The sequence below is a fragment of the Pleurodeles waltl genome, chromosome 11, assembly GCF_031143425.1.
Source record: "Pleurodeles waltl isolate 20211129_DDA chromosome 11, aPleWal1.hap1.20221129, whole genome shotgun sequence".
In the NCBI taxonomy this organism is placed as follows: Eukaryota; Metazoa; Chordata; class Amphibia; order Caudata; family Salamandridae; genus Pleurodeles; species Pleurodeles waltl.
The window spans coordinates 38,649,197-38,668,222 of record NC_090450.1 but is presented as its reverse complement, the minus strand read 5'-3'; the positions used below and the strand labels follow the sequence as shown (position 1 = coordinate 38,668,222).

Sequence of the window (19,026 nt, the reverse complement as noted above, 5' to 3'; positions counted from 1 at the left end):
CACAAGCATGGAAGCAGTACTTTGCGCAAGTTGTAGCCCACTAATACGTTGTTCAACAGCTCCTTCTAACAGAAGTACAGTAGACCGAGTAGAGCACACGCAGTCTCTAGCAATGACTTCTCCATCGTGCTCTTTCAGTAAAGGTTTGACCCTCCCTTGGAGCTTTAGATAATAATATGATTGCAAATAACTGCACCGACTCTTGTCTCCATAGAAATGGACAGTTTTAGCATCCTCCAACCGTGGTAACAGTTGCCAAGGCATGGTTCTCAAATAGATTTAGATTCAGCATAACAGATAACTTTCTTCACTTGCGAGAAGAAATTATGTTTTTGGGTATTGTGTAAAACAATTTTTGTTAGATCCAAGACTAAATCTAGGTGAAGAGGCCACAACATGCTTTCACACATTTTGTGTTTGTTAGCTATAAAATAATTATTGTAAGAGGGGTATAGAATGTCATAAAGAGGTTAAACATAAAAAAATACAGCACAGACAGCCAAAACTCCTACAGCACCCACATGCAGCATAATGTAGACTAGCATAGCTTTTCCATAGATATACAATTGACCGTACTGATACATAAAATGTAATGCTTGTGTACAGCAACACCATCAAATAATGCACTGAATATGGCTATATGGCCTTCACAGTGCTGTGTTGGTGGGCTGCCCTGAATGCAACCTTGGCTGATGTTCTACCTTTAACACACTTTTTAAAAAGTATACTTTAAAAAATGACAGCTTTCTTCAGGGCTTTCTAAAGAAATTATTTTCTAGATGTTATAAGCAAATAACTGGCTAATTTGGTAACAAAAGAAAGCTCTTTTAGTACAGGAGAACTGAAGTTTTACATTCTTTAAAAGGAAAGAGGCAGTATTGGCTGTGGTCAGCACACAAAGCCAAATACAATCTTTGGCAATAAAGGACAGGTAGCCCCTGACAAACATTGTGTGCTGTTTCCCATTGTCTCTATGATCATTTCTTTGATGTTTTGCTACCAGTAGACAATAGGTGCCGCTGTACGAAAGAGTATGTTTTGGCATCACAGATGTGTTCGGCTGTGGGATAGGCACGGCACGTTCAACTAGATCTGAGCCCTAAAGGTTACTTTAGCTGCCCTGGCCCTCTGTTGACAATTTATGAAGAACATTACTATAGAAACAGATGTAGAGAGGGACATTTTGCAGTCCAGGCCAGATTCTGGTCTTTGAGCTAATGTGATTTTAAAGTGTTTTATTGAGTACAAATTATAAATTAAAATCAAGATTTTTCTAGTGGTCCTGACCTTTTTTAAATAATGTTTACCATAGTGAGCTTCATTCAGTTTTTTAGATGTGCCCACTGTTAAAGCGTCAAGGCAACTTTCAACATTCATCTTCACAACTTCAAGTATCAGGAATGATTTTTATAATAAGCACCCTCATTTAATATCTTCTTTTGTGAGGAGGCAAATGATGTAGGAAACCATAAAATCCGTAGAATAGTAACTTTTTCGAGGTCAGACGTATTAATGGACCCAAATAATCTTGAGCAAGCCACTTATGCCTACTTCTTAAAACAGGTTCAAAGAACAGGCAGTGAGATGCATATATTCAGTGCTTATTGAATGGATAGTCCCGGATATGGAGGAATATTTATAGTTTTGATGCCCATCACAATCCAAGGCTTGCCCTTTCCTAAGTGTTCAGTTATACCAGTATTGTCCATAGCGTGTTTGTGTCCTGTTGTGGTGTGATTCTGGAAATTGGTAAAGTGCAGTCTTCACTGCTTCCTTGACTTACTGTTGCTTTTGGCAGAGTTGGGTCTCTGGTTTTTATCCTTCCCTGAATAGATTCGTCAAAGTGAGATTTGCTTCCCGAATCATATTTGGTGTTGTTGGGTGGTTTGGAGAGAGTGGGTTGTCCCTATTGTGATGCTCACCGCGGCGTGAGGAGTTGCTATCTTTCTCCTTAACGCCATTGAGTGTGGCGTGTGTACTTGTCCATGGTTCCTGGGATTGCATCCAGCTCTGTTCCTTCACTAACCGTACTGACATGGAGAGATCTGTATTCAAGCGCTGAACTTGGGATTGGTCTTTTAATTCATATGAGCATTCAAGCTATGAATTAAAATTATGCAAGAGATTCCCTTACCTTAATAAAGTCAAGCAAGTCTGTTTGAGGAAAGATTGGCTAAAATGCAAGTGAATGTGATACTAGCATCACTAGTCAGTGAAATTATTATGGGCCTGATTTAGATATTGGCGGACGTGTTACTACGTCACAACAGTGACAGATATCCCATCCGCCAATATCTAAATCACATTGGATATAATGGGATTTAGATAGTGGCGAATGGGATATCCGTCACCATGGTGACGCAGTAACTCGCCGGCCAATATCTAAATCAAGCTCTATTTATCTAAATGAGGCACATAATCTATGAAGAGTGTTATGGCCTTCCATGCTGGGAATGCGGCTGGTTATTAGGACTGAGGGTTTCCAGGTAGAACAGCCATCATGTGAGTCCAATCCTGTAATGTGGCATGAATCAGCCAGCAGATCCAAGTAAAAGTCCGTAATCTGGTGAGGAATAATATCTAAAAGAAAGGAGTTTATTGAAGTAATAGATGGGCCATTCTGAGTTTTTGATAATGATTGTATTGCTGATATGTATTTCTTGTACCTGACAGAAGGCTGAACTGACTCAGATCAACTAATTAAATGTTTGTAATGCAGAATGTAAACAAATCAAGTAAAATACTCAAAAAGGAATTTGGTAATTTGGTTATGGATTTCTGTGCCTTGGGAAATTACAAAAGGGGGATTAGTGAAATTTGCCAAATTGAATTCTGCCAGCTTTGTGAAGTTTTTTTTAAGTCAGTATCGTCACGAAGATAGAGAAATTTAAGAAAAAAGCAGGATTAAAACCTACTTTTGTGGCAGAACTATTTTCTGACCAAACCATCTGTGGAAATCATTCACGGCTCAAGTTTTTCACAAGTGGCAAACTTTGAACCACTTAGAATAGACCCAGCATTAACCTGCGTACAGTGTGGGAAAGAGAGTTTTTAGTCTCCAGAGAGGAATAGGGCAGGGGCGGCTCCTCCGCAATGATGGAGGGGTGTCGCACCTCTGGCCAAGAGCCAGGAGATGAAAAATAAAACAATAGCTACACTATTGTTTTATTTTACATCTGCTGGCTCAGCCACCAGTGCAGGGAGGGGTGGGGCTTGGCCATGGGAAGTGCGAGGGGATAGGGGCAAGGAGGAGAGAGCTCACCTAAGTGCACATGAGTGTTTGGCCAGCCTTCTCGGGCCAGCCAAACACACATGCACACTTAGGTTTCTCCAGCCCGGCTGTGTTGAACAGCCAGGCTGGAGAAACTGCACATACCCCAGGGCAGTGTCTGAGCAGCAGTCCAATCCACTCCGACCAATCCTGATGCTGTTTTCATGCTAGGTTTAACATGAAAGCAGCGTCAGGATTGCTGGGGAGCCTGTGCCCCAGTGAATGCTGGGATGCCACAAGAAGAGGAGCGACCAGCGAGGCAGCAGGAGTCGGCAGGAATGGTGAGGGATTTTTTTTGTTTTCTCCTATCACTGTTGTGGCTGATATTTGTGCCAGCCACCGCTGGAACAGGGTAGGGGCACTATTTTTCAGTAAGCCTGTTCTAGCTCATTTAGAGGTAGATGAGATTCTGTAAGAGGTGCACTCATCTTATTAGGGGAGGGAAATGTGTCCCCTTAGCTTCAGAAGAGAACATCAATTCTAGGTAAACTAAGACTTATCGTAAGATGGTGGCTGAGGAGCTACTTTGAGCCGGAGTTGCAAGATAGGGAACCCATGCACTAAATGAGGTATAAAGTGATCATGCTACAGCCAAGACTTTAATATGTCTTGAGTAAAGGGGCACTAAATGAAGACATTGCTTTAAGAAAGGAAACAAAAGGCTGGTGGTGGTAGCTTTCACCCACAAAATGGGCAATTCTGTGAACAGAAGGGCAGCTCTTACCGCTTTTGATCCCATTTTCAAATCTTTAATTGTCACTGGGGCTAAGCTTGGGTGTCATAGAATTAAGATGAGAGCAGCTAAGCTAATCAGAGTGAAAAAAGTAGAGTTGATACTGTTGAGGGATGTTTCTATAATGCCAACACCGCAGAGCAGGATGAGGACAGGCGAATCATATCCATTGCGGACACTGCAGGGCATGGTTGGAAGAGGTCAGTTGCTTCCATTGCTGACACTGCAGAGTCATAAACTACATGTCCCAGAGTACCTCATGATAGGTCAGTGGGACATAAAGGAATAAATAATGATGTGAAAGAAGGACTAGCCAACCGTGAACAAGACCTTCAGGTCAAAACACGTCGATCAGTTGCCTGTATGTGAAATAAACATATATATTGTATCAGTTCATCAAGTGCAGCATGATTCTCTTTTTTTAATAAGTATATGTGTGTGGGTGTGTGTGTGTGTATATATATATATATATATATATATATATATATATATATATATATATATATATATATATATATATATATATACACATATATACACACAGACCTATATGAAATTTAGTGGCCACGGCATTCTCTGAATAACTGTGGAACTGCGCTTGCAGCATATTCCAAAATCTGCTGCATAACTTGTAGTTTTCATTAAAATTTAATATAGTGTTTCTGGCTTACACATTGCTAAAACAAATGTGACACCTGGTCTCAGACAACTTCAGATGCTTAGCAAAATTTAACTCATCAACTTCAGGAATTGAACTAGTGCCTTTGAGATGATATCTTTGCCCAGACAGTATCAATGTCCCCAGTTGATGGGTCGATGAGGAATTTTCTCACTAGCCCTTTATCTTCAACTCCATTGTAAAAGTCCTCCTCAAAGACAGTTGCTCACCTGCAATTTTTTACAGACACTGTTTTGAATGTAGTCACTAAATCGAGATCTAGTAATACAGGAAAATCACAAACATTTCACTTCTATTTTTAAGACCTGATATCTTGAATCTTACAGTGCCTGTTAGACTTGCTTTAAGCTAAATCTTTTATTGTATGGTTTATACAATTTGTTTTTTTTTTTACAGAAGTTAGCAGGGACAGTGTTTATAAAAAAAAAAAATCTGTCCCTATGCTTTCCTGCAAGAAAAAAATAATCGTTGGTGAATATGCTTTCAATAGGAACGGGTGAAGAGTGAATGTGTATACTGTTCACCAATAAGGAACATTTGTATTTTGCCAAATGATGGGATAACTTTTTCTATTCATTTGCATTAAAATATAGATGCATCTGCACTCTGCTGAATTATAGCGCCTTGATTCTTACAATTCAAGTTGAGTACTATAACCTCCTGTGCAGAGCATCTTAATGACAAATTTAGTTTGTCGATTCCAAGTACCTAGTTAAACTTTAGAGAGGCCAATTTAAGCTAATTCTTAATCTTCCCAAGAGATCATGTTTCTGAACACTGTACATATACCCATATCATTGCTAGGGTAATTGGATCACCCTGTAAGTATATACCTGAAAATAGTGCCACGGCACACCCACTATTTACTCTCAAGGGTGAGTTTTTCTATATGGACCTATATGAAAGATGTGACCAATTGTGTTGAAATATTTAACTGGTTAGTAGACCCAGGGCACCCACTGCAGTCAGAAGGGGAACCAGTTCCAGCTAGGAACTGGCCAGGTTGGAATCAGACCTGACTGTGCATTTAATTAGCAATATATGTGAAACTGTAAGGGCTAGAAACATGGTTTCTAAATCAAGGTGACCTCCTTCAGCCAGCAGGACCAGAATCCATGGTAGTGCTACCTTGTGCATGTGGTTGCAGGTAGTGGCCCTGCTCTCTTTATCCAGGACAGGTTTACTTTTCATCATCAGAGTTTGACCAGGATCAAGAGAGAGAAGAGAGAGGAGAAAGGAGGAGGAAGTGACAGATGGGAAAACAGGCCAAAGTACAGGGAGCACGAATGAAAAAGAACCTGCTAAAGGTAAATAGGGTCCTTAGATGCGGCCAAGGGAGGAAAGTGGCCAATGATGGATTCCAAACTAAGGAGCATTGGTATCTGGCAAACCAAGGAACCTGGCTGGCTCACGGCTCCTAAGGAAAATGTTGGTACCTTACATTTATTAAACTATTTTGTCTTCATATTTTACTTATTAAGCATCCCCCCTCTGGTGGCACTTCCCCTGTGGGACTGATAGTCGTTTAAAGGAACCTACAGAGGCTTAGATGGTGCATGCATGCACTCATGTTGCTTGTGATGCAGCAGTCTAGCAAGCTAGATGCTCCTACTGCTTCCTTCTGGGCAATGAACTACGGTATTGTGACCTTGTTCCTTATGGCACAGCGCCGGGTTTAATGCAGGTGGCGCCTGCTGCGACAATATTTTTTGGCACCTCCCCTTAACCTCTTTCTCCACAAATTGCCTCACTACCACTATGCAGCAGTGCCCAAACCTCTCCATAGCCCCTCTCTGGCATACATTTCACTTTTTTTATAGTGCCATTCATAGTTCACTCACACACAGTTCGGTGATCTGCATGGTACACTTTCTTTGCAGCAAGCACATTAACCCCCCTTGCCACTATGATGAGATATAACTGCCACTAGACAATATTCCGATCTCTCACCTCCGGAACATTCATCACCAGAGTTATCTTGACATTTTTTATTGTTGACTGAAAACTGCTGGACACACAAGGAAATCCACCTCCTTTTAAACCCACAAGTTATTTTTAAGCATTGCGTCTTGCCCACCAAAGTCAGAGCCAGGTGCGGGTGCACCGGTCGCACCACCCTAAAGCCGGGCCCGACTGACAGGTGTCCATGACTTCAGGGGAACAGGCGATTGTTGGCAAGTGCAGTCCAGCTCCTTGCAAGGAAGTTAAGTCCTCCTTCTCGCCAACATCTCAGTGTGGGACAGTGACTAATTGAGAACTTCATCAGGATGGAGATTCTCAGACACTAATTATTCCAGCTTCAATTCATGCTGTTGGATCCTCTAATCTGGAATCTGCAATGGTTTGCACTGTGGTTTATTTCTTCACTACAATCAAAATTAATAATTTCTTTTTCGAATTAGCCATACCTCATCATTTTTTATCACAGCTGAGCTATTCTTTCAGGCTACGATACAAAGGTTTTTTTGCAGTCAGACCATAAAGGTGTTCCTACGAGATCAAAATGTTACTTGCAGGGCCGGACAGACCTTTTTCTCCACCAGGCGTGGGGATTGTGTTGAGCTATGTGGTCTTACGTTCTGCCTGAAAGTGATGGCCACTCGCCCCAAACCTGTGCTCAGGTCTAGAAGCTTGGCTTAAGGTTTTTATGCTCATTCGACCCTGGTAGCGGTGTGGAAAACATGAGTTTTTTAACAACATTCCTAAATAGATACTACATTTCTGACTTCTTAATGTCACCTTTCATCATGGGAAGGCACTCTCTTCTGTTTATTCTGCACAACTCCATTTTGGGCAAAATGCAACAATCCTTGTGCAAATTTAGGCACATTGCCTGTTTTCTCCGCTCCTTGGTCATCTCCATGGGATTCTTTGGGCATTGTTTAATGTCCTCTACCTGACTTATTAAGTATGCAATGATACTCCAACATAAACAGGTGGCCCATAATGTAGACTGCACTCTTCCATCTGTCCAACTTAATCCTCGAACGGCGCCTAGCACTAAGAGAAAACACATTGAGGCACATTATTGATTGCAAGTGTTCTTTCCTGCAAAACTGTTGCCTTCTACCTTTTCTGTCTACTGCCTCATTCTGTTTAATCAGCAAATTTCTAATTTCTTAGTTTTGGGAGCTTCTTGTTGGTCAACCCAGCTGTTCTTAATGGGTGCAAAGAACCAATGAGCTTATCTTATGTTTTAAAAAATTTGTAAACATGTATTGACCTCTCATATCAAGCACAGGTCAAAGATACTAGTGAGTCTGCGCAATGAACTGTATATTAACTAATAGGTCACAAGTTGCCAGAGACTGCGTTAAACCCTCGACAAGGGTGGCTGGTTATTTCCACTTAAAACAAAGAAAAACCCAATTCTCCTACACCCCTAAAGTTGCCATCTATGACCAAGGCCCTTCGAAAACCTATTCAAAAAGGGCTCACACCCATAAAGTTTTGGTCTTCAATCTAGGGGTGTGTACTGTATAGTGCTAACCTACGTTTGGCCACCATCCTAGTGCCAACCCTACGAGCAGTGTTTCTAGGTGGGGTACCAACGCAGTATTATTGGCTGGGTCATCCGTTCTGCTACAGTTTTGAACTTGATATGTATCCTGCAGGGTATTATTTTGATTGGTGTGGTATTGGTTTTACAGGTGTTTTTTAAAAAATATTTTTGCTGAATTTCATATGATAAGAGCTTGAAGCCTTATACTTTAGAATTTTTGCTCTTTCAATGAAAGTAGCCTCTTACCCCTCCCCCACCCTTTACCTGCTGATGTTATATTAAATCATTTTATCAAGCACAGCGTTCACCCAAGGGTTTCTTTACAACTCATTCCGGTTATCCCTGCCGGCTCTCACCTCTCATTTCCTCAAACACTTTCAGGCCTCTTGGCCCCAACTTCCTTTTTATCCCCTTCATTTCTGATCTCCCTTCATTCATTTTGCCATGGTCTTGTGCCACCATCATTCATCCTTTCCTCTTATGTCCATACTTTATTTCTCTTTTTTTTTTTTTTTTGGTCGAGCATTCGAGTGCGTGTGCTTACGCAAGTGCCTCACATGTGAGAGTCTGTTGTGTTCAATAAGGGGCTTGGAGCCCGCCTGTCGCCCACCATTTGTTGGTTTGCGTGACACTCTTCTTTATAGCATCGTAACTCAAGGCATTTCTTGCATCATTTCATTTCTCTGTGTGGAGCAGGGATCAAGCACTAATTGATGCAACTTAATTTTTGCCCGTCGGCTGCTCCCTACGTGATCAAGGTACTATTTTGTTCTTTTTAACTTCTAGTGCCCAGCAGGACAAACAGAATTGCAAAGTTTTATTTTTTAGACCTAACTTTACTTTATTTTGCCAAGTCGTCTTTTCTCAGTTTCTACTCATGTTTATTTTTGTTTTTGCTCCTGTGAGCTGTTGTGGAAAGATGTCAATTAACTTGTTCGAAATATGCGAGACCCATTGCATTGCAAAGCTTGTTTCCTTTTACTCCCTCATCGTGCGGTCCTTTCCTCTTACTCTTGGGTTTAACCTCTCCTGTCTTCGCTGTCTCACCATCCCTCCACCTCGGTTCCCTCTCCGACCCCTCGCCTTCTTCCCTCCTCTCATGTCTCCTCTAGGATGAGTCACGCTGCTGTCCAGATGAATCCGCCCTCACATCACACAAGCGTCCGGGGCTGCGCCGGGTGTTCTCAGCCCATTTCACGCTCAATTTCAGATTTCTTTCCCTTTAATAAGTGTTTGTTTCCTTTTTTCATTTCGGGAGCCGCAGTTCTCCCTCCCCCTCTCCTCCTCCCCACTCTCCCTTTTTCCAGTTCTATTCTGCTCTCCCCATGAGTCATGGGCCGGATTGACAGCCGCGGATTTGCAGCAGTTTATTGAAAATGCTTCCAAGGTGCCGAGACACGCACACTGAGCTCCGTGAAAGGTGGGGGAGATACCAGGAAAAGAACTGAAAGGAAAAAGAAATGAGGATAATTTACAGTAAATCCCTTGTGGAGAAGCTCACTTGTTGCCAGAGTCCAAGAATCGAGCCTTTTCTGACACCCTGTGTTTTTTTAAACTTGTATTTTTTCTCTTATGCATAATGTGTCTCGATATTAGTTTTTATTTATATGACGTCTAATCTTTTAATTCTTCTTATTAAACTTATCTTTTTTAAGCTTTCACCCTAGTGTTCATCCTCTTGCTAAAGGGTCCCCCCTTTACCTCGAGTGTTTCCTCCTTCCCTTCAGATTTGACTCCTTAAACCCCTGGTCCCTCCCTTTGCCAAAAGATGCCCTTTGGTTTGAGTGAGGTCACCAGGCTGCCCCTGGGCATGGTTCATGAGCATGGCTTGGCTAGGGTGCAGGAGTACAGAAGAGGTAGTGCCCTGGCACTGCCTGGTCACAGGACATTCCTTGATTTCTACCATACTTACCTGGCACTAAAAGAAAGTAGCATGGCCTTGCTAGGACCATGGATTGAATGGACAAGAAGTTGCTTGCGTCAGGCCCAGTCATTGACTGTGACTGTGAAGCACCATAATGTAGGAAGAGGCGTCTGCGCGTTAGCAAGTTAGCCGCTGGCCCAGCGGGGAACATCCCACAGCATTGACGCCGGCTCATAATTGAGCCGGTGGCAATGTTGCAGTGCGTAGGGTGCAACAGTACCCGTCACGCTTTTCACTGTCTGCCTAGTAGACAGTGAAAAGCGCAACGGGCTGTCCAGGGTGGCCCGTGCACTGCCCATGCCAAGTGCATTGGCAGTGCAGGGGCCCCCTTACGGCCTCCTGCACCCCATCTCCATCAGCTTAAACCTGGCAGAGAGGGGGCTCATAATCCCCAGGGCAGCGCTGCGTGCAACGCTGCCCCGGCGGATTAGGACGCCAGTCCCTCCAGTGGAGGGAAATTGGTGGTGTTGGCAGCCTGAATGTGGCTGAATCACCACGGTCATAATGTGGCAGTCTGACTGCCGCCAAAGCAGTCAGGCCGTGGCGGTCAGAAGCCCGCCAGGGTCGTAATTAAGGCCACAATGTATTATGCAGGACCGATCTAGGGTGGTGCGACCGGTGCAGCTGCACCTGCCTCTGACCTCGGGAGAGGCGCTGTGTTCAGAAATACATTTTGGTTTTAAAAGCACCAGCTGTTTCCTTGTGTCCAGCAGTTTCAGGCAACAATAGCAAGATATCGCAGGTGGTTAATGTTTCTGCTAAAGAGAGAGGTTTTGTCTAGTGGAAGTTTTAACTCATTCTAGTGTAGCACAGATGGTTAATGTGCCTGCTGCAAAGAGCATATACCATGCAGATCACAGAACGTATTCCTCATTCTCTTGTGTAACATTTCTTGTAGAATGATTTACACAGAGAGGATTGATTTCCTCTCCATAATGTGTATATGGAGTAAAGTGCTCTGACACCCTAGGGTTGGTATGAGTAGAGCCATAAAACAAAAGAAAAGCATGTGAGAAAAAGGCTGCGGAGAAATGAATGTAACTGTTGGAAGATGGTAGTGAGGAAATTCATGGCAATGGAGGTTATTGGGGGCAGGTGCCATAAAAGATGGTCGCACCAGGCTCCTCTAACTCTAAAGTCATCCCTGGTATTATGGCATCTGAATAATGCACTGCTTTGATATTGAACATAGGCCCTGTGATTGGTCAGTTGCTTTACTCCTACACCCCATTGTGATTGTATGTCATGGCTGGGTAGATCTGTGGATACATCTGTTCCATGTGACCATCGTATTAGATATAACTATTGGACCTTGTAGGAGGCTGGCTCAGTTTATGGTGCACACCTATGGTGTGACACCCAATACTGAGTCCAGGCAACTTTTAGTGATAGTGAATAGGTGTCCAGATAGCAGAAGCTCTCTAGGGGTAGACGAGGCAAGCAGCTAATGCTTATCCAGAAGGAATGTAAGGCACTTGCAAAACCACAGTAGTCAGACAGTAAATCACTCACAAGAAAGAACCACACAAGTGTTGCAAAAATAAAGGATACTTTATTACAGCACTACTACTATACTGACATTGGTATATCTCCCTTTGGAGATATTACACACAGTATATACACATCATAACCATCAGAAATAGCATAAAAATACACAGGGCCCTATGGGCTATGGGGGGGAGGGGGTGGGGTAAACCATGTACAATAAAAAAGTGGATTGTGAAACAGTGACCCAACCAAGGTAAGTATTGTGGTTAGCTAGGAGCTGGGGGAAGATGAAAACACCAGAGGTAAGTATGTCAGGTGTCATCAGTGACCAGGTGCCCACCCAATCGTCCATAGGCTAACACAGGGAGTAGTGGTTGGTGTTTGTGAAATACAGCATGCTTCCCAGTGGACCCCGAGGAAACCAGCAGGCAAGTGGAAGGTTGGAGAGTGCCCTACCCAGGGATACCTAGAAGACCAGAGTACCCACACCCAGAGACCCGGATGCATGGGGTGAAGACGACTCTCACTGAAGAGTGTCAATGCCTCTGATTGTCCAGCTGCTGACACGACCCATGGACAAGGCCCCTGGAACCCAGGGACAGATTCCGGATGTGGGGGACCTGCAGAGGAAGGGGTCAGAGTCCAGCACCCATGGAGGTGCCCAGGTGGTGTAGGTGGCAATGCCCACCCTCCTGAAGATGAAGTGCCTGCAAGTTGGTGAAGGAAGAAGGCCAGCTGCGGGGTCCAGGGGCTGCAGACGAGCCCAGGAGTCACCTATGAGCTGTACCTCAATGGTCCCCAGATTTCAGGAGGGTCAGTGACCAGCCAGGTCACCAACCTGCACAAGCAAATGCACACAGGAGTTGCAGAAGAGTTGGCAAAGTTATGGGGACCAGCAAGGTCCAGGAGACTACCCAGGAGGGAGAGTCAGGGCTGGCCCTCAACACGCAGGAAGAATAACCGGAGTCACAGCACAGAAAAACAGAAGTCGCAGGAGCTGGTCTTGGAATTGCAAAGTGCTGGAGGCTGGGCTTCTTGGCAGCTGAAGAGTCAACAAGCCTTGGCAAGTGCAACAGCTGCGGTGCACAGGAGTTTCAGTCTAGTGGCAGGAGCACAGGCCTACAGTCTACCAACTTGGATGGACGACAAGCAGGACCCAGAGGACGCTGCAGACTCACCTCCTGTATTTCAGGATCTTTGAATGTCCAGAGACAGCAGACCCCACCAACCGACCGACGATGTCTTGAGGTGCCTGTGATTATCAGGGGAGTGACTCCTTTACCCAAGGTAGATTCCTTCTACTTTTTTGGTGCAAACAGAGTCCTTGTGACCCTGGAGGATGCACAGCCATGGATATTGCAGACGCCTGGCAGGAGTAAGAGAAACAATGTTGCAGTGGGAGCCTTCCCGCCAGAAGCATACTTGTTCGGTTCCACTGCAGACCAGCAGCGGTTCCAGAGGCCAGGAGCAGTAGATGTCTTGCAGAGAGTTCCTTGTAGGGCCTTGCTAGACGAATCTGAGAACCCACCCCAGAGGGAGCCCTTAAGTAACCCTAAAAGGGTGTCCACTCTCTGTGGTGACCTACCTATCAGAGGGGGTCAGGGACGTCATCTACCTGGTCTAACCAACCAGATGCTCCCGGGGGCCTCTGCCTATCTTGTTTCCTAGATGGCAGAATCAAGTGGCTACCTGGCAGAGCTCTGGGCACCGCCCTAGGGAAGGAGCTGGACAGGGGGGGGGGGGGTATTCAGGTGGGTTTGTGCAGTTTCATGCCAGAGCAGGAACCAGGGGTTCCTGGACAGGTGAAAACCGAATTATGCAAGGAGGGCACCAAATCTGCCCTTCAAAGCAGTCTGGCGATGCTCAGTGGCCACCCACCCCAGCCCTTAGACACCTAATGCACAGGGAGAGGTGGTCACACCTCTCCCTTGCAGGAAGTCCTTTGTTCTGCTACTCTGGCCTGAGCCTGGCTCATCAGCATGGGGGGCAGTACAGTGCCTGGGGTCAGCAACAACATGGGTTAGCACCTGGACCCCGGAAAGCCTGCACAGGCAGAACTGGGGGATCATTTAAGGAACCCCCAGTGTACATGGTATCATACAACTTACACTGGAATCAATGTAGTTGCATGAGTCCAGCATGTTTGATACCAACCATGCCTAGGTTCTGAGTAGCCATTATGTAGTTGGACCACTCATGTTGACCAGTGTCTACTACATACCTTAAAATGGTTTCCCCGTACTTACAGAGTCCAGGAATTGGCCTGGCGTCTGTGGGGCCACCCTGCTTATGCAGGGGTACCCCAACACTTAGAGACATGCACCCTGCCCTTGGGCTGAAGGACCTACCAGAGGGGTGACTTATAATGTCTAAGTTCATTGGTCAAGTTTGGTAGTGAAAGAGTGCATGCACCCTTTCACACAGGCTGCAACAGCAGGCTTGCAGACACATTTTGCATGGGCTCCCATGGGTGGCATAATATATGCTATCGGGGACCCCTGGTGCCCCAGTGCCCTAGGTACCGAAGTACCATATACTAGGGACTTCCATGGGTGCACCAGTATGCCAATTGTGGGAATAAAGATGTACCAACAGCCAAATCGAGAGGAGAGAACACAGTCACTGGGGTCCTGCTTAGCTAGAGAAAGCCACTGTCCACTAGTAAGGGAACCCCTGGACTTTTTACACAATATATCTCATTTTGATATATCATATAAAGAGTCGGCTTTCTACACATGGTGGTTTGATCTCACGTTACTAATGATATTAGAAAACTAGTTCGTCCACTTATTGACCTCAAAAATGCACCTTGCACATGCAGAAAACCCTTAAGGTGATTATAAGGAAATAAAATTAAATCAAAATTCAATGCTTATAAAAGGAACGGCTTAGACTTAATTAAAATTGTAATCTCAGACTTTAGACTTCCTGTGATGAGAAGTAGTTTAATTAACCACTTGAAATTATCCACTCATTTCTATCCCAAAATGTAGATTTCTACAAAGCCTGTGTAGTTCAATGTTTAAAGTGCTGGGATCAAACGACTTCCATGAGAGCAACATTGAAGCCCATAGTCTGGTTCGGAATATCACAATCCACTGGCCCTCCTTTTTGGGTCTGTTTAGAGACCATTGGCTTATTCTCGCATTCACAGTATGACACATACACAGAACAACACAGACAAACCCAACAGTCTGTGAAGTAGTTTTGCTTATAAAAATGGCCGACCTGTTCACTTTCTCAATACTAGTTTAATGTTTGAGAACAAAAAGTAAGTCAGATTACCCATGAGATTATGTTGGAGTTGCAATGTCGGCATAGAGAGATAGGGTCTAAAGTTACCATGTGATGTGAGGTACAATACATTAGTGGTGAGTAGATTTCGGGCTTATATTAGTGGAGAGTAGACAATTTCTACTTCATATTAGCAAAAAGTAGAAGACTTCGAACTGATATTATTGGGGAGTAGAAGATTTCTGGTGAATAGTTCATATGAGTGGATGATTCCTACCTCATATTAGTGGAGAGTAGGTGATTCCAACCTCATGCTAATGGAGAGTAGAAGATTATTACCTCATGTTAGTGGCAATTAGAATATTCCTACCTCATGTTAGTGGAGAGCAGATGATACCTACCTCATGGTAGTGGAGAGTAGAAGATTCCTACCTCATGTTAGTGGAGAGTATATGATACCTACCTCATGTTAGTGGAGAGTAGAAGGTTCCTACCTCATGTTGGTGGACAGCAGAAGATTCCTGGCTCATGTTAGTGGAGAGTGGATGCTTTCTCCCTCATGGCATTGGCTAAAGATTCCCACCTCCTGTTAGTGGAGAGTATAAGATTACTACCTCATGTTAGTGGAGAGTAGAAGATTCCTACCTCATGTTAGTGGAGAGTAGAAGATTCCTACCTCATGTTAGTGGAGAGTAGATGACACCTACCTCGTGGTAGTGGAGAGTAGAAGATTCCTACCTCATGTTAGTGGACAGTAGAAGATTCTTAGTTCATATTAGTGGAGAGTAGAAGATTCTTTGTTCATACTAGGTTCCTAGCTAATATTAGTGCTGCTTAGAAGATTCCTAGCTCAAATTACTGTAGAGTTGACAGTTCCTGGCTCTAATTAGTGGAGAGCATGCAGTGATATCCTGACCTTCTGAGGAGAGAGTATGTGCTCATCTCTCTGCCGTCCTTGGAGGAGAGATAAGTGTGACCCCACCGAGTGTCACTTTTGACATATGTGGATGACCATGACTGGGCCAGGTGTAAGTTGACTTTTTGTGCACTAGCAATGATGACAGGTGGAAGGGATGTGGCTTTGGAGTGGGGCTGACCCAGGATGTCACATGTAGATATATTAGGCCAAGTTATTTGGCTGATGTACACACATGAGGCTGAGTTACGTGGTTGGTGTATGTCCTCTGAAAGTGAGTTATGAAGGAAGAGACAGGCCAAGAACTTTCTTAAACTAAGGAAATTGATAGGAATACCTTCGCTTGACGTAAGGTGCAGTGCCCGGTTTTTAAAATGAAATGGGGTTGAAGTCTCCTTAAGATGAGTTGACTTTGTATCATTCTGTTCACCATTTGACAAACTCTAAATGTAGGTATGCTTTATATATATTTATTGTACTTTTGCATTGCTATGCTTGAAAAAAAATAAAAGGCTTCTATGGAAGTATAGCACAAGCTTGTATAGAGTCAAACTACCTTGATAATGAACGCCCAGGTGCATCTTTTTGAAAATGAGCGCCAATGTTTGACATGATATGAGAACTGGACCTATTGGTTCTGACGTTCAGCTTGAACCCGACGTTTGGATAATTTAATCACAGAGTGCATGTTCTCTTCTAGTTAATAAAAACAGATCCTTAGCTGGTGAGCCAATGGATGTGAGATTTATGCAAAAATGAAGTAGGGTTGTTGCTTGACTTGTTGGCACTTGCCTATGTGTCTTTCACCACTGATGCATTTCCACCTTTTGTTTCCTTGCAGCCCAGAAGTGGATGTACAGAGGCCTTGATGCCAACATCTTTCTGCAGTACATGGCCTGGGTCACGTACCCTGTGGTCCTCATCACCTTCTCCGCAGGATTCACGCAGATCCTTGCTCCTCAGGCCGTGGGTAGGTGGTTGCGGGAGAAGGTTGTGCTAATGGTGATAGAAGTGGCAGGGCGACTTCTAGGTTTTTAGAATAGGTAGGCATCCCCTTGCCCCCTGACTGTTTGCATAGGGATGTCTAGCATAGGTCCATGTCATAACTTTAGAGTATACACCTTATAGCAATCTTTGTGATGCTTCACTAGCTGCACTCATTATAACTTGTTCTGAGTCTGAGCTCTTAATTCCAAAATGACTTCCCGCACCACGTCACTTCCTGATCATTTCATCAGGGAATTGTACACTCTTAGGTCAACTATTTTCTAATCTGTTTCAGTCCACTTGTCTGTTTTGGGCTTTGTAACTCTGTCCCACAGACTCCATTGTTTGGCTGCGGTCCTGGAACAGTCAGTCCATTGAAACAGAGATTCACATAAGCTGTGTGCCAGTTAGAGCAAAAAGAGTTATTATTACGAGCGATTGAGTCCCTTTTTACCTTTTTTCTTTGACAGTTCATGCAGGAGAACTTAGGACAATGGATCCTTAGATGAGCTTTATTAAAGGGATTCTGCACAGTAATCTGACAATGCACTGTACAGCTTTCAAGTCGTTCCTGTCAGACCACTGGAGTAAAATTGTCAAATGTGTCATTATCATACCCATGTCTGAGACTCTAAGCCCAAAATCAATACCTTGTTGCCAGCTCTTTGTCTTAGTTGAAGGTCTGCATATGTTCACACAGTGGATATTGATGATCACATTGCACAGCATAAATCTCACGGTTTAACAAGGTTAGCCAACCTTTCAGGCCAGATTTGTTTCTCGGGGTACTAAATCCTGATTTTTGAATAGCGTCATTTTTTTCACTAAAAAATCCATGAAAATTTGAGAAAATCAAACTTTCATGGTGAAATGTGGTTTGCTGGTACCTTCCGTAAATTGTTTTACTTGTGGACGCACTTTGCATGAGAAAGCCTCACAAGCTCTAAATTGGGTCCTATGGCTAGTAGACTCGAACATCTGTTGGAAGTGTGATAAAGAAACCGTGAGCTACAAACATGTGCCCATGAACCCTATTAAGAATTGAGGGTTTACTTTGGAAGGTAGCAGTGAAAATAAATAGTTTAATTGTAGACTTGCAGGAATGGATTAAAACAAAACAATATGTTTAAGGATGTTTTTGGTAGAAGAGCAGTGAATGGTGCCCATGAAATCGACCTTTATGGCATGGAAGGGAGTGGGAACATCACGTCTGGGTGACTTGGTATTGAAGCTTACAAATTTGGCCACACTGAAAGGAGTAACTTGTGCCTCGAGAAAGAGGAATCCCTTTATCTGAGGTCAGGAGGGATGCAGATCGGAATCTAGGGTGGACAACTATCAGATGTTATTTACCAGAGTGGGAAAATGAAAAGGGAAGTTATTTACCTAAAACATAATGTTGAGGAGATGGAAGATATTGGAAAGGGAAATAATGTCTGGCTTTACAGTCAGCATGAGGTGAATGAAAGAAACTTATTTCTGCCTAAAATGCTGAATGTGACAGCTTGTACATCATTACATCTATAAAGAGCCCTTGATCTGGGCCTAGAACGAAGGCCTTTGCTCACTAACACAGGCAGAGAGACTTAAATATATTCTTGTTTAATGCATTAATTTATTGGACCAGCGATCCACTATGGTGGAGTGAAACAGATTTCCAAGAAAGACTTACACAAATAGAACCATGACTAATGATCATCCTGGGAAAATGAGAGAGGTTGTAGATCTCTAGAAAGTTAATGAAATAGAAGGTGCTCCTAAGGCAGGCTGATGGTCTGGGATGCAATACTGAGACATATGTCTAACTTTTGCAGGTGTTTACATTTTGACACCTGAATCTATGACTAGAGACATTCGTTTGTTAGTGCTAGGCTAAATAAAATCATCACAATGACTGAAAATGTAATCTGCTTACTTTAAAATACATATTTATGTTGCTGATTTTTACTTTTACATTTATCAGGAACATTGTTCTCTGTTATGAGTTGCATGATAGGAACCATCACTGGGGTCTTGTCTGTTGCTTCAACCCCAGTTTTTCATCAGATAATGTCTGTGGCCAAGCAACATAATGTTTGTCTTCTTTCCTCCCTTTCCTGCTGAATATCTATTTACTACATATTCTTGTTTGGTACCATTTGAAATTTCACAGTGTGATTAACGTGAGGACCAATGTTAATACCTTCCGAATAAACCATGACCACTACGAGACTTAATGTCACGGGACTTATGCTGATGGCCTGCGACATCATGGGGTTAGAGGAGCCCATAACTTGCAAGAGTACTTGCTTA

The 19,026-nt window shown here is 43.6% G+C and overlaps 1 protein-coding gene across 2 annotated transcripts in view; it reads left to right on the top strand.

Moving 5' to 3' along the window:
- Window positions 1–19,026, top strand: part of CLCN2 (chloride voltage-gated channel 2) — a 436,625-nt gene that overhangs the window by 220,562 nt on the left and 197,037 nt on the right. For both annotated transcript variants that reach the window (XM_069212988.1, XM_069212987.1), the window contains exon 4: window positions 16,589–16,717. In XM_069212988.1, the coding sequence (XP_069069089.1) occupies window positions 16,589–16,717 (129 nt within the window). The remainder of the gene's footprint in view (window positions 1–16,588; window positions 16,718–19,026) is intronic.